The 23,174-nt window shown below is 38.8% G+C and overlaps 2 protein-coding genes across 7 annotated transcripts in view; one reads left to right on the forward strand and one right to left on the reverse strand.

Annotated features, from left to right (window-relative positions):
* PACC1 (proton activated chloride channel 1) overlaps positions 1-23,174 on the forward strand; it is a 99,335-nt gene that overhangs the window by 72,779 nt on the left and 3,382 nt on the right. For 5 of the 6 annotated variants that reach the window (XM_034764529.1, XM_034764528.1, XM_034764530.1 and 2 more), the window contains 3 exons: positions 1,360-1,504; positions 6,916-7,020; positions 7,465-10,255. In XM_034764529.1, coding sequence (XP_034620420.1) covers positions 1,360-1,504; positions 6,916-7,020; positions 7,465-7,623 — 409 coding nt within the window. In that variant the 3' untranslated portion in view covers positions 7,624-10,255. Of the gene's footprint in view, positions 1-1,359; positions 1,505-6,915; positions 7,021-7,464; positions 10,256-23,174 lie in introns of those variants that run through there. The other variant, XM_034764533.1, reaches the window with a different exon arrangement.
* PPP2R5A (protein phosphatase 2 regulatory subunit B'alpha) overlaps positions 11,515-23,174 on the reverse strand; it is a 113,304-nt gene continuing 101,644 nt past the window's right edge. The window contains exons 9-13 of the mRNA XM_034764527.1: positions 18,439-18,489; positions 17,140-17,259; positions 16,915-17,042; positions 13,400-13,501; positions 11,515-12,808 (exon numbers count right to left, since the gene is read on the reverse strand). Coding sequence (XP_034620418.1) covers positions 12,685-12,808; positions 13,400-13,501; positions 16,915-17,042; positions 17,140-17,259; positions 18,439-18,489 — 525 coding nt within the window. The 3' untranslated portion in view covers positions 11,515-12,684. The remainder of the gene's footprint in view (positions 12,809-13,399; positions 13,502-16,914; positions 17,043-17,139; positions 17,260-18,438; positions 18,490-23,174) is intronic.

Below are 23,174 nucleotides of genomic sequence, written 5' to 3' on the forward strand. Positions count from 1 at the left end.
GTGACCCAGGTGCACATTCTTTTCACCCCAAGAGGTGAGCTAAATCTGACACAGGTGTGGCTGAGCCCCAACCCTCTTGAATGATTGGGTTACCTTATACCATGCTCTTCAAAAATCAGCTGCCCTGGGTTAGTAAAAATGACCAGCCTGTGCCTTAACAAATCATAACATTAGTGGGGTTCAGCTGCTCATTTCTCATGAAAATGTATTAAAAATGGCTTCAGGGATTGGTGTGAAACAAAAGGGGGCTAGAAGCACAGGCGTGTGGAGCCCCCCAAAGAGAGATTTATCTTTGGACCAACTGATGAGAGGTTAATTTCTTGAGCTCTTTACCGTTTTTGACCAGAGGTTGGGTGGAAAACGTATGCTATACGCAGAAGAATTAGGCCGCCTTTCCATTCACTATCAAACAGGTACCAGCAGTTTAAAAAAAGTCAAGCCCATAGTACTAAAAAGTAATCTATTTTGCTACTACGAGTCACTGAAGTTAGGTGGTAATGCCTTCATTTGGGAACAAACAGGTTATGAAAACAACTGCTATTATTGCAAAATGGGAGTTTCATTTTAAAATCAGGCCTTCAGTATATATTCCAGGAACAAACAGAATGTGAGTTTCACAAGTTAAGGTAACTAAGTGACAACACCATACTTATCCTATCACATCACCAGAAAATCCAAGAACTTAAAAGCAAGGAAATGAGAAGTTAAAGACAACAATGTACAGACATAAAACACATTCTTATCAAGTACACAGAATGCACTGCAAGCATATGAGAGGAACCTCTCAGCATATACAGAACCTAGCCTGAGAAGGGGGACTCTGGTTCTGAGTGAGGTTTCTAGGGGCTGCTGTAATATAGGTTAATAATTGAGTGGAGGCTTGATTGTTGAGCGTCCTGGAGGTATTTTACCAAGAAGGATTGACAAGCTATGTCATTCAGAGAGGAAGGCTGGCCTACTGGTTAGGGCTATAGCTGGGACTTGGGGGACCTGGCTTCAAGTCCTAGCTTCACCCAGAATTTCTTCTGTGACTTTGGGACATCATGTAATCTGTGCCTCAGTTCCCAGTCTGTAAATTGGGGATAATAGCACTTCCCTACCTCACAGGGGTGTTGTGAGGGGAAAATACATTGCAGATTGGATCAAAACAGGTGTGTAATACAGATAAAAAAATGAAAATCCTAACACAACTTATGTTTTAGGAGCTCTGTATCTGGAGTCCAAACAAGCAAATCCCAGTTAAAAGTAACTCCAACGCATTTTAAAAGACCTTCAATTTTGCAATTTGAGCATCCTGAAGTAGTAAAACATTTTGGTCCAAATTAGTTCAGAGAAGTAACACTATTCCTTGCCCCCCAGTCCAGATAAAACAGAATTCATGAAAGACTGCGAAAGCTCATACTCCAGCTGGAAGTTCTCTGGTGGTTTTCGAACCTGGGTCAAAATGTCCTTGGTGAAAACCAAAGAAGAAGATGGGCGTGAGACTGTGGAGTTCAAACAGGAGGTACGTAGTCCTCTGTAAGGGTTTTCTGAATGTGGCAGAACTTAGCTGATTGTCATGCTGCGAAAATCATTCAATACATACGGTGCAGCAATAGTAACCTAGTCTAATAGAGCTGCTCCTCAAAGCAAAAGGCAGCATGGCTTTGAAGAAGCTTGCTGTGATGCATAGTGACAGATATGACTGACTTTCATGTTTCATTGGTCCCTTATTCCAGCTCTCCAGCAAGCAGTTTCAAAGTTGCTTTCCCACATTTCATAAAAGCATAACACAGCAGAGGGTTTATATTGCCCTTATGGCTTTATTGTTATGGCCTGGAAGAACTTGACTGGACAGAGAAGCCAGGAAGCTGATTGTCCTTATTTATGTTACACTGGTGAGACTAGACCCAGAATATCAGAGTAAGGAGCTGGAGCGATTGACTTGTTAGAAAATATTAATAAACGTTAGTTTAAGGGTGGGAGTTTTAAAAGGAGCCTAAGCTACAACGAGCACCTACAAATATTTTCAAGAGTGAGAGGAATTGTCTAGATTTGTCCTAGGGATGGAAGTCAGTGTAATGGAAAAGGAAAATTGAGGCTGAAATTTAAGAACCAGTTCTTAAAAAGATCATCAAATAAACTGTAGAATAGATGAAGGAAATTAAGGAAGCTTGGGTCATTTAGAAGTAGAATAGACAGTGCACTTCAGAAAACATGGAAGTGAACACCAGTTCAGTGGTGGAAGATGACTACCTATGTAGTTATTTTCATCTCTACCTATGGAATGGTTTTACCCTGAATTTCTCCCAGCACGACGACGCTGAAGGGGCAGAGTAATAATAAAGAGATGGTCTACGCTAGATAATTAGATTGGTTTAACTACATCCCTCAGGGATGTGAAAAACTCACACTTGTTAAACTGACCTAAGTCCCCTGGAGGCAGCGCTAGGTCCATGGAGGATTGTTCTGCTGATGTAGTTACCGCCTCTTGGGGAGGTGGATTACCTACGCCGATGTCTGTGTAGGTAGTTCCAGCGCTGAAGCGCTGGCTGTGCTGCTGTAACGTTTTAAATGTAGACAAGCCCTAACTGGTCTCACTCCCCGTGTTGTTTGGAAGGAGGCATCTGCAAAATCAATAGAACTGCAACTGCCTTGTATGAAACAATTGATTTGGAGAAGGGCAGCTGTGACTAGCAGGTGAAACATTTCTTTGCTAAGAGCAGCAGAATATAGTCATCTGTTTTTAGAAAAGCATGTGTTTGTTAACCTGTCGCACAGTTGGAAAGAGAAATGCTCATTATAACATGCTGTTTTGCCCTTTGAAGGGCATGTCTTCCAGTTCTCACCCATAGCTCCCTAAGTGCAGAAGCAGCATGGGGACAATTGCAAAGCAGTGATGTCAGGAGGTGCCCCATAGGGTATTCCTAGGGGAGAGGAATTCTGAAATGATACAGTCAGAATATAGTAACAAAAAAAAAAAAAAAAAAAGTTGAGCAATAGCCCCGTAAACAGGGGATAAAACTCAATTAACCAGAAAAGTCATTTTAGAAAGCAATGAAATACATAGAAGCAAATCAGGGGTTCATAGGGATAGATGGCGTGAGTGTTGATGACTAAACTGAGCTTCCAAGAGAGAGATCTGTATATTGGAGGATGAGTTAAGTTTATTTTTCTTAAGAATCTGGCTATGAGGTAATGAGAAACAAGACTTTTCCTCTCCTTATTGAGATTTAAAACAGTTTAGATGGGTGCAAATTAGACCTTGCTACAATTTATATTGAGATTCTAGAGAAATCCTGGTATTAAATAAATCAAGTGTGATCTATTCATTCAGTAATGGTATTTGTCCTTGATTGAGTGTGATTCTGGATACGTTGGTGCCCTTACTAACACTAGTGCCTGAACTCAGGGTGGTTTGATTTAAATCAAGATCTGCCATGAAGCTCTTTTTGCCTGGTAAATCTCCAGAATCTGGTCTTGCAGCATCTTGAATTTCTGCAAGAGAACAAGAATGCCTTTTGGAGGTGGAGTCAACATTTGACCTTTAATGACCATTCTCTGAGCTGGGATCAAAGCATTCTTTTCCTGTTTGAACCCATGTTCCTCGGAGGGATAGCAAACCCTTGAGGCGGTTTCCACTGATTCCTGGAGTGAGCTTTTTATTAAAATGTCATCTAAATGAGATTTATGCCACTATTCTGAGGGCTACCATTACAATTATATATTCTTCTATATAGCTTCTTATACCGCCCTCATTACTGTAGTATGAGTGTCTAATAATGCATTGAGATGTGATTAACTTCTGTCCCCTGTGACTTGTACTGCCCACGCAGTGGAGAATGTAGCATTTCAGTTTGGTAATGTTATTTTTATATACATGCTGCTCTGGTGTTAAAGAAGGCAAGGAGAGTGCTTGGAAGGTGAGATTTGTGATGGGGGAGTTAATTCCAGTTTCAGACCAGCCTCTGAGAAAGTTGTGTCTCTTGCATAGGCAAGATTTACCCTTGTGTTCAAAAATGTCATTGTGCCTGAGCAGCGGAGTTGTTGCCCACACTCAACAGGGTGGAGCTTTAAGACACACTTTTAGATATCCTCGGGCCAGGCCACAGACTGAGTCCTTGAGTCAGTATTATATGGGAAGATAGCGTAAGGAACAAAGGGCAGGTCTGATGTGCTCGTGGTAGCCATGTTGTGAGATGGGCAGATGTCTTCATGCCCAGGTATATTGCATTGCTGTAGTCCCAGATGAGAGGCAGTCCACGAAGGAGTGTATAGCTAAGGCTAGGTCAGCTGCCATGATGGGGTGGAGTCTCTTGGCCGGCTGCAGGGGGTATAAAACATTACTTGTGGATGCTGCTCTGTGAGCCTCAGCAAGGAACCCAAGAGCGCTCTGAAACTACCGACTAAATGGACTAATTGTGGGCATGTACCTTCAACAAAGGAAGCTGCAAACTCCTCCAAGAACTTTCCTCTGCCCAGTAGCTTAGCCTCCATCTTGCTCAGGTTCAACCAGATGTTCTCAATCCATCAGTTGATCTGATCCAAACATGGGGTGGCAGTAGTATAGTCAGACATGGTGAAGGATATATAGAGATGTCTCAGCTGCATAGTGTTAGCACTTACACGTTTTATTTTTGGAAGTCATCCTTTGAGACACTTGAGCTTATGAAGTGCACCAATTGACAATGAACTCTCCAATAGAAAAACCTGTGGGTCTGTGAGAGTAAGAATCCCTCTAGTTCAAAGATGTCATGCAGTCTCTGACTACCTGTGGTAGCAGAACTCTAGCCACTACTACTCATACAAATACAGAGTAGTAAGATTTTTAAGCTCACAAGCATGTGCTTTGAAATGTTTCAAAACCTTGTTTATAAAGATGTTGGAATGTGCATAAGTTAAATAGCTAAGCCATAACTACCCTTGCCCTAGTTTGATGGTAAAAGAAAAATCACCTGCTTTCTGACTTTATCCTTATTGGTTGGATTGGACAGAGTAGTACATTTAGCCTTTCAGGGAGTCATGCCAGGCCAATTGAGCCAGATAATAGGGCAAATCACACAGTTAGTTAGTTTTTGGAACTAGTCCCATCTTCTCTCTTTCCTTTCTTCCATATCCTTGACTTAGATTTCTACTGTACTGCTCCTTTCCTGTCATACAAATTTCTTGAATGACAGTAGCTGAGTTGGAAGTATGCTTCTGTAATTGGACAGGAGATTGTAGTGGACTGGAATGAGTAGTTTTCTCTAGCCTGTAGCAAAAATGTATGGTAAACTTTTCTGTGGTTATAAAAGGTAGGTGTTTAACCTGTAAGCCCAGATTATACACGGTGTAGCTTTTAGTAAGGCACAGACTATGCTTATTTGTCACATCCTTGATGTATTTCTGAAGAAAAAATTAAAATACAGAGGCTGTTTTTTTAAATACCTTGCTGTGAGTAGCTTTGAATTTTAATCATGGAAAATTCCTATCACCTGAATTTGGCTCTAGTATAGTTTTCAAATTTCTAATACATGCTACTGTATTGACCATAAAAAAAAATTAATCCTAATAATATATATGATGTCGGGAAGGAATTTTCCTCCAGGGCAGATTGGCAGAGGCCCTGGGGGTTTTTCGCCTTCCTCTGCAGCGTGGGGCCCGGGTCACTTGCAGGAGGATTCTCTGCACCTTGAAGTCTTTAAACCACAATTTGAGGACTTCAGTAGTTCAGACATAGGTTAGGGTTTGATACAGGAGTTGGTGGGTGAGATTCTGTGGCCTGCGTTGTGCAGGAGGTTAGACTAGATGATCATAATGGTCCCTTCTGACCTTAAAGTCTATGAGTCTATGTACAAACCTGTTTGTCATGAATTAGTAGGTATTTTATGCACATGTCCCATCTCCAAGCCTCCAGTTGAGGCTAAAGTCTTGACAAGTGCTTTCTATTTGCTACTTCAGACACAATGTACAACTCTGATATTTAGCTCTGTTAGCTCTCAAGTTTTTTGTTTTTTCATCTGCTAAGCTCAGCTCACAAAATATAAGTGCAAATTACATTGTTATTGCCCCTGGTTGCAGGGAGGGTGGCATAAGTTGCGTAAGCTTCAAGGAGTTTTCTAAACATCAATGTCCCATCATCTTCATCGAAATTCAGGTTCCCTCAAACCACCTCTCTTTCAGCAGGCCAGAACAGCTATTCTGTGGTTCGGTATTGCATATTCTACATGTTATGTCAACAGAAGCTTGCGGGTTGCAACAGACCTGTTGCCATCAGTCACTACTTGGTTCAGGAAAAGAAGGTCACCTTGTCCACATTAGCTGTTGGGGGCCCACACTGGGAAGTGATGAAATTCGAATTGAGCTTTTTTGGCTTGGCATTGGGCACTTGACTAAGCCTGGTTCTTCCCCCTACAATTTTGTAGTCAATTCTGTAGGTGAGATTCAAGATAAATCTACCTCAATATTTATTCATAGTAAGTTTACATCCCAATTTTCAAAGTACCAATATAGATCTAGTCCTTCAGCTAAACCAAAATTGCACACATTTTGGGGGAATCAGGACATGCAGATAAGTCTGGTTTGCCTTTAGCTTTGAAAATGACTAAGGGTAAACTAGGGTTGCCTTTAATGAGAGTGTTTCTTATCCGTTTTGGAACAAACTTAGCCTTTCTTATTGGGGTACCTGGACACTCAAAGATTAAGTAGCCACATATTTTTTTTAAGGTAAGTAGAAAAGGGGAGGTAGATTAGGTTAAAATTGAAACAGCTATAGGAACTTACCTTTCTACTCATATAATACCTAACAGTTAAACCAGACCAATACTTGCTTCAAGTCATTTAAAAGCCCCATTTTAAAATCAACCTTGTCTGGTAACTCTTTCCTCACTCAGTGTAATAGCAGGTTGGACTTTTGATGAAAGAGAACGTTAACTACCTTTTTTCCCCCCCCCCCAGACTAGTGTGGTTAACTACATTGACCAGAGGCATCAGCCGGCAAGTGACCAATTGTTTTTTGTGGTATTTGAATGGAAAGATCCTTTTATACAAAAAGTTCAAGCTGTAAGTACACTTTAGTCACTCCTCAGCCTCTTGCATGACTTAATTTAAAACTAAGAGATTCAGCATACAGTGCTCAGAAGAGTTGGAGGAAGGCTGATGTCACTTAGGAGTTCTCAAACTAATCTAAATAGTGCTGAGCTCAAGCCCATCTTCTGCCTCTTTGACTTTGTAATCCCAGTACGTCCTACTATGGCTGTGCATGCACACAGCTTAAGACAAAACTGAACTTCCGTTTGAGACACACTCTCTCCAGCGCTCAATGTTTTCTTCCTGGCTAGAGGATAAAACACCACATCAGGAAGATGCTTTTGGAGACTAGGAGCTAATACTGTATAAAATGTATAAGGCAAAACAATTACAATTTGAAATGGAATTTAACATTGAACAGCTGTACCGTAAGTTGAGTGTAAGAGAAACTATTATTTTGTCTCAACTCCTTTGCAGATTGTCACTGCCAATCCTTGGAACATGATTGCTCTACTCTGTGGTATTTTCTTGGCTCTGTTTAAAGCAGCAGACTTTGCCAAACTAAGTGTTAAGTGGATGATCAAAATCCGCAAGAGGCACCTGAAGAGAAGTCAAGCAATGAACCACATAAGCTGAGGACTAAACCACCTTTAGAACATTTTTAGTACACTGGATAAAATTTCAACCAACAATGCAGCAGTTACATAAACTAAACAGAGTTGTGTGTTTAAGGAGAACTACTTACCTTTGCTGAAGTGACAGCATAAATGAACTGACACGAACCTTAAGAGGCTAACTCTGAAGAACAAGCCTACTAAACATGTCTTTTTAAAAATGTAAGTTATGAACTTCTTTACCAAGCTTGTGTCAATTTATTGGGGGTGGAATGGAATTCATAAAGTAACATTCAAAAGGTCAGCTTAGAACAGAATACAGACACGTTTGTATTTAGTTTGGGTCTAGACAGTAGTTTAAGCTTTTCTCCATGAGCTAAATGGACTGCCCCTGCTACCATAAGAGTGCCCCGAATCAGTAAAATGACTTGTCATCCTCAGTCTGATCTTCCCAGGCATAGTTATTATCTGTGACCAGAAAGGAGCAAAGCACTTACCAGATCAATGTAAAAATGGGTCAAAAGGTTCAATTTCTTAAATCTCCAACCTATTACATAGAACACCTCGGATTTTTATCAAACATTTCCCATTTGGTTAAGATGCACTGACTGTATATTAAAGCTACTTTAAAAGCAAGTTATGTGTAAGCCCTGTGGAATATGTCATGGATCACTGCCAGTTACTTCTTCTTAAACAAAGCCTCTTGCCTTAATACTTCATCAGTGATTCTTCCATAAACCAGATTCACAAATACTTATGTACAACTTCTGTTGAAGTCAATGAGAGCAGAATTTGACCATTCTAACACACAAGCAAGGCTGTGGCGTTCTGTCCCAAGGAAGGTTGGGGACAACACAAAAGGTTTGTAGAACTCAAGCTGGTGAGTTTCTGAAACTCAATTACACGGAACCTAATTGCTGGGAATGATGATTTAGGAACGAAAAAAGGAAATGGAGCCTATAATGGCCTAGGACAGTATAATACTTAAAGTCCATTTACTGAGAGTTCTACGTTGAGAGGTATAATGTTTTCTATTGTACCTAGAGCTTTAAAAAAAAATCACAATTTATACTGCTTAAGTCTAACCTAACCTCATATATACACTTTATTTTTATCCATAAAACCCAATCCCCATTTCTCTGTCTCCTAGAACCCATATTGAGTCCTTACCTTTGGAATTCATTTTTGAGGGGATATAAAAGAATTTTCATAAAACCAAAACATGTATCTGACTCCAAAAATATACGGAGTCAGGAAGAATATCAAATGCTGAAAAGGTACAAAGCTTTTCTTGCTAAGACTTAGGACTGAATTCAGCTCCCACTTGTGCCCCATGCAATTCCATTACTCTAATGTTCCAGGAGGCAGAACAAACGGAGTCTTACCCAAATGGGCAAAACCAAGCCAATTCCCTGTGACTTAACAGTTCTGGGGTACCTTCTAAGCAGCAAGAACAGATTTGCAATTTTAACAATACTTTTCCTCTAACTAGAAGGGAGGAAGGAGATCATCAATAGAGCCCTGCAAATCTGCAGTTATCCACGGACCATATTTGCAGGTGGGATGCAGAAACAAATTTTGTTTCCATGCAGGGCTCTGATTATCAGTACCAAGTGATCCAGCTGGTTAGTATACATATATGGCCCCAGTGAAGTCAGTTTTGTCAAGATTTCACCCCATTTCTTTTGGAACAACTGCATAGGGATAGAAACCAGTTTTCTTTCTACTGAGGAGTTGTACTACAGCAAATTTAAATATTCAGGCAGTTCTATTTTTGTGAAATAGAAGTGAACCAACAAAAGAATCCCTGCAGGTGACATCTAGACATAACTAAACACTTGAGTAGTCTTTTTTTTCTCTCCAAAACTGGTTCCTTTTAAAGAACCCTTATTTCTGTATTTAAAAATAAGCCCTTTGTAATGGATGGGAGATGCACAGGTAAGTAGAGCCTCTCCGTGCGCTGGTGCTCATTTCAAGACCTCCCTCCAAATTCTATTAACACATTGTATAGCTCTCTGTTAGCATTCATTTGTTGAATTGTTTGGGATGCATGTCTTCTACCTTAGCCTAGTTTGCCAAATGAGTTATCTTTTGTTAGTGTTTGAACCTATTCTTATGGCTTTAACTAGCTAGATTGATTGTGGTTTCTGGAGTACCTCAGACAAGAATTTCTGCTATGAGGTCTCAAATGTAACATTTAGCTGCAAAACACGGAGTAGTGCAGAATCAGCTGCAATGAAAAAGGAACCAATGCGGATATGAAATTGCCACTGTTTAGGTAGTAGGAGCATAAAATAGGGACTTATTATGCAAACCTTACTTTTATGTATCAAAAAAAGGTAACATCTTATACTTGAAGCCAATCCCATTCCCCCCCTTCAGATGACTAAAAGACTCTCCAATACATAATGAAGAGAAATTATGCATGATATTTGCTCTAAATATAAACTTTTATATAAAAGAAAACATGTACTTACGTTTCTTGGTCAGTTTGTCCTCTAAAGACACATCTGAGCAACTACAGAGTATTTGTGTCTCCTATTTTTGCAAGTCTGCCATTACTTTTCTTTGAAGCAAGAATCAATACAGAGCATTTGCTCTGTAAACATGTTGTCCATTTTGATTTAAGATTTGTTGTGGTGCATATTGCTAAAGAGACTAAGGCCTTGTCTACACTGCCACTTTACAGTGCTGCAACTGTCTCGCTCGGGGTGTGAACCCCACCCCTGAGCACTCCAAGTTTCAGTGCTGTAAAGTGGCAGTGTAGACAGTGCACCAGCACTGGGAGCTACGCCTCTCATGGGGGTGGCTCTCTCCCAGCGCTGCTGCCACAACTACACAGCCACAGCAGCACTTTAACATTGCTAGTGAAGACACACCCCATAGTCAGAACTACACTGCTATGCTCTGCCTCAGTGTAGTCCTGGTTCCCAGGGAAAACACTACTCTCACATTTTTGAACTTCAAGTCCACCAAACCAGCGGTCATTCTAAGGGAACCCAGACAGTGCACAAGCACTTATCCAGGACCAGACTGTTCAAGGAAAACATTCTTTGGTAGATCCTGCATCCCACTGAGTCTTTCCCCATGCAATTAGAGGCTAGGGGCATGTCAGTCAGTTTTAGATATCTTGAAGCTGCTGCACAGTCCCATTTCCTTTCTGAAATATAACAAGCCAAGCCAAAAAGGAGTAAGGAAAAACTGTTTCTCTACAGAAAAGCAGCACACCTAATTCAAATATTGTACAGACTTGCCTACTGAAGACTGCGTGCACCTTTTTCTTTTTTCTTCAAACGAACTTACAAGCAGTAAAGAAATCTCTTGAGAACTAATTAAGGAAAACAAGTAATTATCTTCTCTAGATGTCAAGCAGTTTTCACACCTAAGCAGATACACAAATGAGGCCAATACTTTTAGGAATGTATCACCTACTGGTGAGGTAGTTCAACAGCTAAGAACAGGGCATTGAACATTCAATACTTGATCAACTGCAGGGCCTGGACACAAGTTATCTGTGGAATCATACCATTGGTCAACAACCTTTATGCTTTGTCAGCCAAGATTTAACTCCGCTCCAGAGCTGGAGTTTAGATAGCCACAGGCACATCGTCGCTGCTATGGCAGCGCTTTAACATGGCTTGTGTAGTCGTGTCACAGCGCTAACCTCCCCCTCCCCCCACAAGGGGCGCAGCTCCCAGCGCTGGTGCATTGTCTATACTGGCACCTTGCAGCGCTCAAGGGGGTGTTTTTTCACACCCCATAACGAGACAGTTGCAGCGCTATAAAGTGGCAGTCTAGACAAGGCCTTAAGCTTTTCATTCAGGCTGAATAGTGCACACATTTCTGCACAACTCACTTAACATAAGCCTTCTGGTTATCATGGAGAGACACAAAAAGAAGGTGATATACAGCATTAAATACAAACATAAAGACTTTATTGAATGCGGCTCAATCCCCCAGTGAAGATTTTATTACAAAACAGTTTTCACACAACTGCAATTTAAGAGATTGGAATGGTACGTCTGATAAAAGATGTGAGCAAGACTTGATTAAGTAAAACAAATGACTTCTATAGTCGGCTTTTTCCATATTTAAGCAGCATACTGCATTTTCATTAAATAAAACAAGGCATTTGTGGTTAGTGCTCTGCACTGCCATAGAGAAACCTTGTTTGGAATGCCAGATTTTGTCTCACTCCCCAGGCCAGCAGAAGCTGAAACTGCTGCAGACAGCTCAAATCAGCCTCTGAAGGAGGGAACTGCATTGTTCCACAGAGATTCCTTGGGTTGACATAAGAGCTTCATTGATGGGCTCTAAGGGAAGCTCCATCCTCAGCTGCAGGATGAGAAACAAACTTAAACAGACCCAGCAGAGAGAAGCATGGAGGGGGCACGTGAAGAGCAAGGCATTCATCAAAGTGGAAGGTCAGACACAAGATATACAGTCATCTGTTCAAACTAGAGTTTTATTTTGTGTTTTCATACTTCATCTTATTTCTAACTTGTGCTTTTCATAATTAAAAATTTAAACCCACTGCATAGGCATCTTCACTCAGTGGAATTCTATACAGCAGTATCTTTGAGATCTCTAATAATAAGGGGCACACAGAGAATCCCATCAAGTTACAGGTAAAAAGTAATGTACCTTAGTTTTATTTGAGAAAATACAGCAGAACTAGAAGCCTTTTCTAGAATCTCAACCAAGGTTTGCAGCAATGTAAAAAGCATGTATAAAACAAAGGAAAAATGTACATAGACTATACCACCTATGTGCAACACAATCAAAAAGAAAATTCAAGTCATAATTCTCACCACTCCCATAATTCTCACTCATATTATGAATAAAATTCATTTCTGTGAAACTTCAGAAGTGACATATCAATGATTAAACAAATTTACAATATGCTGTGGTAATGATATATCATTCAACTCTTGTAAAGTCAGATTTTTTTTTCCCCATTTACATTATGCCAGAAAAAAAGTTGGCCATTTCTACTATACTGATGAAGTTTCTCTTTTGCAATTTTTACATATTTCAAAAATGTGTACAAAAGTATGTCTATCAAGCAGAGGTCATTGTTTCTTTATTTGGCACTTGTACTGTTGTGTGCATTTAGCACGTTTTGCTTTTCAACCAGAGTCTTCTTTAGCTTTAGCTCTTCTAACTTTCTCCACAACTCTTCACGTTCCAATTCCTTCTTTTTTTCTCTACAGAAAAAGTAAAATGATTAGACATGACTAGGTTCCACATGCAATGTGCATTATAATTACTTTATAATTACAATGTGCAAGTTGATGAAACAGCATATGCTATTCTTATTTACAGACGCTCCCCGAGTTACATAAACCCGATGTACGCAAATCCGAGCTTACGGAAAAACTTCCATAAGCTAGAAATAGGAGGAGTTGTTTTTTTTTTTTTTTGCATAATGGTCGGAGATACGTTTCTGACTTATGCAAAATTCGAGGAACGCTTGCGTAAGTCGGGGAGTGTCTATTATAAACTCCTCTTTTTTTTTTTTTTTTTAAACTATTTTTTTACTCCTATAAGGAGTCAGGATTTTCCCCATGCCAAATATCAAAGCTCAACGTATTGATTCTCAGTGGCAGAATATGACATCTGTCTTTGAGAGATTATGCTATCCTTTGACAAACCATATCAGTCAACTGTAAGTCTTCTATGAGCAACTAATTTCACTATAAATACTGCAGTTTTATTCACATTAATAAATTCAGTACATACTCTCTCCTCCCCCCCAGGTGATGCATTTCTGAAACACAAACTAAGAAAATGATTACCTTTGTCTTTCTGCTTTGTATGAGCTTGTAAGTTCATCAAATAGCTTGCCATTCATTTCCATCAATGTTTTCAGCACATTATACACCAGTGCTACAATGGTTCTAAAACAAAAGGAAGGCACTGTAAATTACTGGATATAAGATTTGTTTACTAGCATCTGACTTCCTCTTTCTGTTCCAGCCCTACTTCATTTAGACAGTATTGTAACTAAGTTTTAAATGCAGATGTTTACTCTAGTCTCCTGTATGCATGAACATGAGGATTTATTGAACATGCATTTAGTACATTTGGTTCATTGCCTTGGTTTATAAAACATTAAAGCTTGAAGGCTTCACATAAACCAGCTACAGTGAATGATTTTTTAAATGTTAATATCCTTCAAGGCTGAAATCTGATTAAAGTAACTGTCAGTGTTTTAATAGAATAAATTACATTAAAAAGTAAAATGGGTAATAATACTAATGTCCCTAAAGAGAAAGGTGGCATGGATAAAATCCTCAAACTATAGACTAATGAGCCTCAAGCAAGGGAAAGGGTTTGACACAGCTGCTGATTACACTACAGAAAATGCTTTACGGAGAGGGGAAGTTATTTTGGGGTGATCTGTGCCACTCTCCCTGTTAGAAAATTGTTCTAATGTATAATCATGGCACAAGACACCGCCTTCATGTCTGATTTTGTAGGTAAAAATGTAAAAACAGAGCTCAGAGATGTGGGTTTAGGCTTTTCATTTATTTTCTTGCATGTCTATCAATAATCCATTTTAGGATTATGCTCCTCTACCAGTACCAGGGCAAAAGATGCTATTCAGATATATTAAGACCCATCTCCCTTAATTCCCCTCCAGCAAGTTTAAAGTAGGTACTACACTTGAGAGTTAACTAATAATCCTTCAAAAGAAATACTGGAACATTTTCAGGGTAGAATTGGATATAGTTTAATTTATGAAACCTTCAAGGTGCATATATTACTAACTCAAACAGCAGGGTGATCTAGCTGTTTAACCCTTACCCTCCCCCTTCTCACTTTCTCCACTAACGTTCATCTTCGCTTGTCAAGTTACGTCTCAATTTAAACTACAATCAAATAATAGTCCCAGCCCTGAAGAGCTTAGAGTGCCATATACACTTATGACACTGTATATACTGTTAAATAATTTCAAATATTTACAAATAAGTGTCAAAGAAAATAAAAAGGTATGACAGGTTTTCTGTTTTCATCACACTATGTCCAGTTATCATTCACCGTTAGGAAGTGCAAACAGCAAGTTTATCATACTAAACAAATAGGAAGCCAAAATTCACCATATTTTGCTTGCTTACCCCGACCCTCCCAAAGTACCAGAATGGAAACATGTCCCAAACACAGCAACAGCAGAAACTTTAAAACCCAATTGAAATACTTAGTATGTTTACTGAGTGCATCCCCCACAAAAGTTTCCTCACAGCATAAACTTTCTCCTTCAAGATCACATTAAAGCTGAGTAAGCTCTTATTTTCTGTTAGAGAAAAAATCATTTTGAAGTATATAATTCTGAAACATCTGTATCCAAGCATATCAGGGAAAGTTTTTCCATTTTATCTCTATTAGCTGGATGGAAACAATAAAAGAAACCTTTCTGAACTTATTAGTCCTCTAAGTATACTTTAGTTATCTGACATCTAGTTTATGGAATAACTTATCTCATGAGAAAAATTGAGGCAAAATAGGGACTTCTCCTGTGACTGATGAAAAGGGGGATTCACTTCAGGTCTGAATTTTGATGCGGTCCCAAGAAACACAAAGGACACAGAACTAGTCTTCTGACTAACATTGATAATTCAGTCTCACAGCTGATGTGCTTGCAGCTAGATATACAGTCTTAATAAACATGGAAAGATCCATTTCATAAACTCAAATATTGGACTCAATAGCCCATATAATCTGGTTCAAAGTTTATACTGGGCATCTGTGAGGATTTAACATGTCTGCCCGCACCGATTTTGTATTATGTGGGTGAACTAATGTTATATGTTTGTCAACTCCTATTACACTGCTCACTTGCACCTTTGACATACCAATGCAGAAGCCCAAAAAGTAAATTAGTTTCTTCTATAAAATTAATTTCACCTCAGTGTTAGAAAAGAGATCTCTCAGTTTTCAGTAAAATGGATCCTCCAACTTACACACTATTAGAACTAGATATACTAGACAGAACTAGAGTATGTTGGATAGCTCCAGTTTTTACTATCTGCTTGAATATTTGTAGGCGAAGACACATTCTCATTGAAGCATTAATGGTTCAATCCATTGCTTAGATTTAGTAATTCTGTTTTTCATATTAAATCGAACTACAGCTATAACTTTTCAAGTGAGTTCTTTGTAACTCCTGCATCTCTAGCAATAAAGTTTCTGCATTTAGAATTTATTTAACAGTTCTGTTGATTAAGCATAAGCCAGAACAGAATTCAGCTCATTCTCCCACAATTGTACAATTCTGTAGTGGCCAACAGAATAAAGATATACACAACCAACCCTCTGAGCAGCGTCCTGTGTTTATTTGGTGTCAGTTGCTTATGCTATGATTAAAATAAGGTTTTACTAGTCAACACTGAGGGGAAGGTATCACTTAAAGATGGCAGAATACTGAATAGCCCCAAATCTGTTATTTCTAAATCATCTAATATGTAATCTTCTCATTCTTTCATTCCAAAACGTTTCACTAACTGGAAAAAACAAACACACACACACACTTTGGTATCTTAAGACTTAGGTGCAATAGTGATTTTACTTTTTAAGTGAAACTTCACACAATAGGCCTCATTGTTTAACATTTAGGAGTTATATATTAATGACAGCATTCAACAGTCATTTCTCTTCTCTCACATCCTTTTGTATAAGCAGATGGTGGACATCATTTTACATGCAAAAAATTCCCTCCCCCCACTTGCTTAGAGTTTAAAATTTTCCTTCATTACCCTGGACAACAATAAACTTATTGATGTAGATGTTGCAAGAAGCTCATGGTCCTTTCCTTGGATCATTTGATGCATCAGAAGTTTCCTAATGTGCTATATGTTACTATATGTCATGTTACAAATGATACACAAAGTCAAACCTGTGTAACATTCACACCACCATCCAATTTCCTTGGACATTTTTTCATTAAATTCCAACTTTTCACCATAAGGGTACAAATCAATGAAAGATGTAGACGTGAAAGAAATCCAATATCTTAATTCAAATTGGAAAAACCTCTTACTTCAGCTAAGTAATCATTTCTATCTGTGGTAAGTGGTAACTGGGAGAACATAAATTCTTCTAGACATTCTACCTTCAAGTATGCTTATTAATATAAAGACCATTCTCTTAGCACTTCATCACATTTTGAAGTCAATGGGATTACTCACCTGTATCAAGTTAAACATCTGCATAAGTGTCTGCATGATCACAGTCTAAGACAGGAACGTAGGCTAATACAATTTATTTCTGATAATACTTTTAAAAAAACAACATCAGAATAAGCAATACATACGGATTCCAGTGTTCTTTGGAGATCTTGTATAAACTACCAAACATAATTGGTAGAATTTTGTTAATGTTCTCCTCAATCAGACTAAGAATGTACTCATTATTCCAGAAATACAAAGCCCTTTCTGCAACCTGAAATACACATTTCAGAATCAGAACCACAAAACATTATAGTACTAATTAATGTAGAAGTCAAATGTGCAACACTATTGAAAATACTATTTAATACCTGAAAATGGGAACTGGACACACACTTGGATATCTGCTTAAATAGAGGTTCTTCTATTTTTTTGAACTGGGTTGGTTCTATTACATCTAAGATTTCTTCAATTTCACCTAAAAACATCACCTGTTTTATAAAGAAAAGTTTTTATATTTATACATGCCATTCAGAAGGTATATAGAAAGTTTATATAATCTATCACATAGCTAGACTGAGGATACCAACGGAATAATCAGTAAAATAGGGTACACACTGACAGGTATGCTCCAAGAAACATGGTATATTACTGCTGTTGCACATTATCACCTCGTGCAAGATTCCTTATTGCAATTTACTATTTTTTCTTCTTAATTTTTGTAAGCAGGCTTACTTGTTGGTTTCAGTTACCAGAATATAACAACCATCTTTTATTGCCTCCTCTTCATGGTTGCTTTTAAAGTTTTTAAAAAGTCATTTGATTTTAAATAAGGCTTTGAAGAAAACCAGAAGAAATTTTATTTCTTCAGCTTTGGCTGCAGAGACTCATTCTTCTCCATTCTGAATTCTTTTTACAAATGCTTCATTTCAGTTTTAAAATGCCAGGAGTATAACAGTATGTAAGTAACACAGAAAATCGAAGAAAACTGATACATAAAAGAGTCTTAAAAGGACACTGCTTTCATATAGAATTAGAAGGTTTCTTTGACGAATGAAGCCACCAAGCTCCCAACTACTTACTTTTAATGACATGGGACAGAGCCAATCAGAAAAATGGATTTCACAAGACCATTTAAAAAGTACATTTTAAGAATTAGACATATTGTACCGAAACATGAAATTACAATGTATAACATTTTTTGTAATAAAGTAATGAACGTTTTATTTAATGCTTTAGTCACTGAAAAAGACCTGGTCAAACTTTCATAGTTAGCACTCACTGCAGATGGATTACACTCACTGTAACCGCTAAAATGCTTTTTAAAAAAAAGCTTTAATGTTTCTTTCGAAAAATTATATTAATTCCTACCAAAGAACAGGGGACTTAACTAGAACATTCCTCTCAATGATAATACATTATCCTAGGAATCTTTAGTGATGAACATATATACGAGCATTTACTATTAGTAGTGCTGTCAGATTTAAAATAAAGTAGTAAGTTTGCACAATTTCTACAGTGAACTTCAGTGCCCTATGAAATCGAGAACCACAAAAAGAATCCTGCAAGATCCCACAAACAGCACAACAGGTGTAAAACACTTCTGAGCCTGCAGCACTTTTTTATATCAGTTACAAGAGAATAATTCATTAAAACATAACAAGACCAACCTCTTTCTGACTGCAAGTTTTTGGCCAAAATTTGAGCAATCCTCTGATAACCTATTATAAGAATAAAAATAAAAAATTAAATCAGAATAAGTTTCCAGTATGTATGCAACTAGATTTTTAATATTAACATTAAAATATTAGACTATATGAATCTTATACTACTTATCCAAAACTGTAGTTCAAAGGGGATTGAAACATTTTGGGTCATCTGACATGTGTTTTGCCTTGTGTTCAGAATACTTCAACAACTTTACTCTCAAATTCACACTGCTTCAAAAAGTTTCTTGAGCGTCCAAACAGCCCCACTACTGCATGTAGCTAGATCTCCCTCTAAAGATCCATTCTTTGGGGGGCACTTGCCCCAGCAACTCCAGACCTGGAACCATTTAAAAAGTTGCAACTGTTGGACCGTGCACGCTGTCTCAGATCCAAACAACTCTTATAAGGCTAGATAGAGGAATCCAAGCCCCAAACACCTTTGATTCCTTTCTATTATCTGAGATGCCAAAAGACCCAAACTGGAAAAGGATGACTATCTGTAGAGAAAATATATTCAGATAACTCTATTGGGAGTTACCGTTCTGAGATTGGTAGAGACCCTAGGAAGACTTAATTAGAAGTTACATCCTGTTCCAGATGGTTGAACAATAAATTAAAAATTGAAGGCCTACTCTGTGAAAACAAACATCTGACTTTGCCTCTTAATTGAGAAAGTAGTGATGACTAAAAATGTAAACAGGATTTCCATGTGGCAATTTTACATATTTCAGAGATGGAGACATTTCACGCATGACAGACTCTGACCTCAAGGAAAGGGCCCCCAATCTTCTGCTACAGTCAGACCAGGTTGATTAAAACATGACTGAAATGAGAGCCTGATCTACTTGGATAATCTTTGCACAGAGACTGATTCTGTCCCCAGTAGCAGCCAGCTTGGAGGCTTCGTGATTTTTTTGTTTTGTTTTACTTAGATAATAGTGCAAATCTTTTGTAATCTACTATATTGTCTGTATCTTGGGTTCGCCAAGTAAATTGTGAGTTTTAGAAAAGACTGATTAACTGTTTGAAATAGAAATTCAGAGAATCTCTTCTTAGGAAGCATAATTCTTCCTGAGGTCGACTGTGGGCACATCATTATTTTGTTTTATTTTTAATGGAACACTGAGGATTTTCCATTAGCAGATGAACCTCACCTTCCTTCTCAATGCAACACTCATGCAGAGGTAGTACAGAGAAAACTGTCCTACAGGTTCAATGGGAAAGTTAGTAATTTTAAAGTCCCTAAAATGGACAGTACCACAGAAAACAGATGTGGACCAGATCACTAAGAAATATGTATTTTGGGTAAATACAGACAGAGGTTTTTGCATGGAAGGATAAGTTGCGGCAGCAGCAAGAACTAGTTCAGATTGTAACACAGAAAGCAAAAGCAAGCATTCCAAGAGGTGTGAAAAAGGGACTAATGGAGACAGATGTAAGAGGCCTTAAACCCCATGCTCTGGTCTGGCCAAACTAAGGGGCTTTTGTGGCAGAGGGATTGTCAGAGCACAGTATGTTCCACCGCATGTTCCCTCTTCTCTTCTCATAAGGGAAGAGGATGGCGTATGACAAAAAAGGCTAACTTCCAAGTTATCTTGGAAAAATGCCAAATTCAGCAACCACTAAGTCTATAGGACCTTGTTGGAGATGAAACAGGGCATGTCACATCTCTTAGAACTATTCAGGTAGTCTGGCATGTATCACTGCACTGGTTCATATTTTCAACATTACCATAGCTTCCAACTTTGAAGGTTTATTAAAGCCCTCATTCTAGAGAGAAGAACCTGCTGCTGTTGCAGAACTGAGTATCACTTTTCAATGAAAAGTGAATGAGAGTGAACATGATCACGGTATCAACCAGGAAAGTCCCAAGTTCAGATTCATGAAAAGGAAGCAAGTTATATGCAGAGAACAATAGTTCCCTTGTGAAGACCAGTCTTAATGGGAAGCTTAGGGAATGGGGATGGGCTTCAGAACCTGAGCTCCACCCCAACCTGCAACTTCAAAGCACTGTCTACATAAAAGCTATTTTTAGAGCACCAGCGCAAGCCCTGTCAGCCCAAGTCTATCAACCGAGGCTGGGAGACTCACTTCTGTGGGCTATGTAAACTTACCCAATAAATCAGCCATCTAAGACATGGACAACATGACTCCTGAAACAAGCTGTCACAACTGTCAGAGACTTGGTAAAAAAGGGAGGGATGGCTCAGTGGTTTGAGCATTGGCCTGCTAAACCCAGGGTTGAGAGTTCAATCCTTGAGGGGGCCATTTAGGGGTCTAGGGCAAAAATCTGTCTGGGGATTGGTCCTGCTTTGAGCAGGGGGTTGGACTAGATGACCTCCTGAGGTCCCTTCCAACCCTGATATTCTATGAAATGAGGGATCTTAGCCAAACCAAATGGGGTTACAATCTTGCAACCTGAAGTGTTGAAATGAACTAAGGGCTATCTTGCAAGGTACTAGTCCAAATGGCATTACTTTTTAGAGACTTCTGAGCTCATCCGCTAGTTTTCCAGAGTGGGAACAGTAAAGATAATACACCCCCCCCCCCCCAAAAAAAAAAAAAAAGGCAGGGGAGAGAGAATTTAAACTCCTAAATTTTACTGAGACTAACCTCTGATTTTCCTTCACACAGATCTTTATTGGTTATCATTTATCTGCTTCCCCACCACACTCAAGAGGCGTGGAAAGGGAGTCACTCTTTTTAAATTAGCTGTCCTAGTTTTGCTGGATTTACAGTGTTAAGCAGTTTATTTACATAAATACATTTTCAATGAAGTCCTGGTAATTTTTCTGTTGCTTAATTAGCTTACAGCTTAGTTAATTATATAATTATGCTGAGACTTTGGTTCCTTGGTTACATAACAGAAAATTTACAAGCATAATAGCTTATTCGCCTGCCTGCCTCCCCAGGCACAAAACAACTTGAGCAATGCAAGAGAAAAACAGATAATATTTGCAGACAGTTAACATTTGCCGAACAAAACAGATTAGTGAGAAATTACTATACACACCTCTACTTGGGAGTATGAATTAATTAAGCTCAAGTCCTCATGTGCATGAAACTAAGCGTTAACTAAAAAGTCTAAAGTTTCCCTCATTTCCTGGAGTCGAAGTGTCCAGGAGACTTAATTGTGTCATTTAGTATTTTTAAATTTCTTCTTTCTCAGCTGGAATGAGTAAATAGGTCATGCCCAGGCCTAAGAAGTTAGGTGTGTCCCTATGGGGATATTACTTTCAGAGAACTCCAGCTGCATAAAAAAAATAGCTTTTTTTATTTTTCAAGTATGCATCAGCTAGATACCCATGCCTGGAAATTACAATGCTAAGGAAGCCTACAAAGAACAGGGACCAGGTACTTAACATGTACTGCATATTTTAAAAGTGCTGTTTAAGCATTACCGTTTAAATGTTTTCTTCAAAACATACTAAAACCCCAAAAAAGTCTATTTACTAAGGCTAGCATTCAAACATTTGCCTAGTGCTCACATTAGCCAAAGCATTTACAAAATTTGGATACTCCAATCTTGACAGTTGCTTTAGACTTCACAGGGGTTCAACTACAGCCATATGTACCTGTTGGACAATCCCCATTATTTACAGGAATTGTGTATAGAGCTTGCTGCTCACCGAACCAAGTATTCCTGAAGTGTCAAGACTACAGTGCAGTGACACTCAAAGTACCTCTTATGGCTCTTTGAAGCACATGATATTAAAACACTGTGTGATTTAATTAGCAACCAATCAGGGTGCTTTTACTATATTAACGACCAATTAAGTTATCAACTTGCACTACATTGTTAATCTGGATACAAGACAGCCTAAATTCCCTCACTGCAGTGTCCCTCCCCGCCAGCCCCAGCACGGATCTGCCCCGGACTTGCCGCGGCCGGGGGAGAGGAGTCCCTCCCGCAGCCTGGAGCTGCTGCAGTGAGAGAGGCCTGGGGGAGAGTCCTCTCTCCCCACCGCAGCCCCGGGGCAGCCTGCACCCCACAACCCCTCATCCCTTACCCCACTCCAGAGCCTGCACTCCCATCCAGAGCCCTCATCCCCCCTGCACCCCAAACGTCTGCCCCAGCCCTGAGCCCCCTCCCACAATAGAACTTTAACCACATTTGAGGAGTTGACCTGGGGAGCAAGCTGGAACAAAAGGTTTAATTTATAAGAAAACTACAATTTTGATTGAAAAAGATATTGCTAGGAAAACAACCCAGATGAAAAGATAGGAGAGGGATTTGGACAAAGAAACTGATCTAGATGAGTGGGTCTCTGCATGGGAAAGGGGATATACATCTTCAATTTGTGTAGCTCACAAAGAAATATATGTTTATTTATTTATAAATGTTTATAAATCACTGTATACATGACATTTGACTCCAGTTAAGACTCACCATATTTTTGCTACTCAGGACATACTCTGTTGGAGGGGATTCGCAGAAAAGGGAGCATACTTGCACGTGTGGTAGTTGTATTAAGGTATAAGAAGGTTTTGGGAGGAAATTATGAGAGCTTCATTTTATAAGAAAATGCCAGCTTCCTAGAGATCCTCTGAATTGCTTACAAAATGGCCCAGTAAAGGATCTTCACTTTAAACAAAATGACAAATTAATTTTTTTTTTTATTGTTAGCAGCAAGATTTTGTATTGCATATTACTGGAAAAATGTGACTTCACCTATGATTTGTGGTATAGTAAAATA

The sequence above is a fragment of the Trachemys scripta genome, chromosome 3 (genome assembly GCF_013100865.1).
Source record: "Trachemys scripta elegans isolate TJP31775 chromosome 3, CAS_Tse_1.0, whole genome shotgun sequence".
Taxonomy (NCBI): Eukaryota; Metazoa; Chordata; order Testudines; family Emydidae; genus Trachemys; species Trachemys scripta.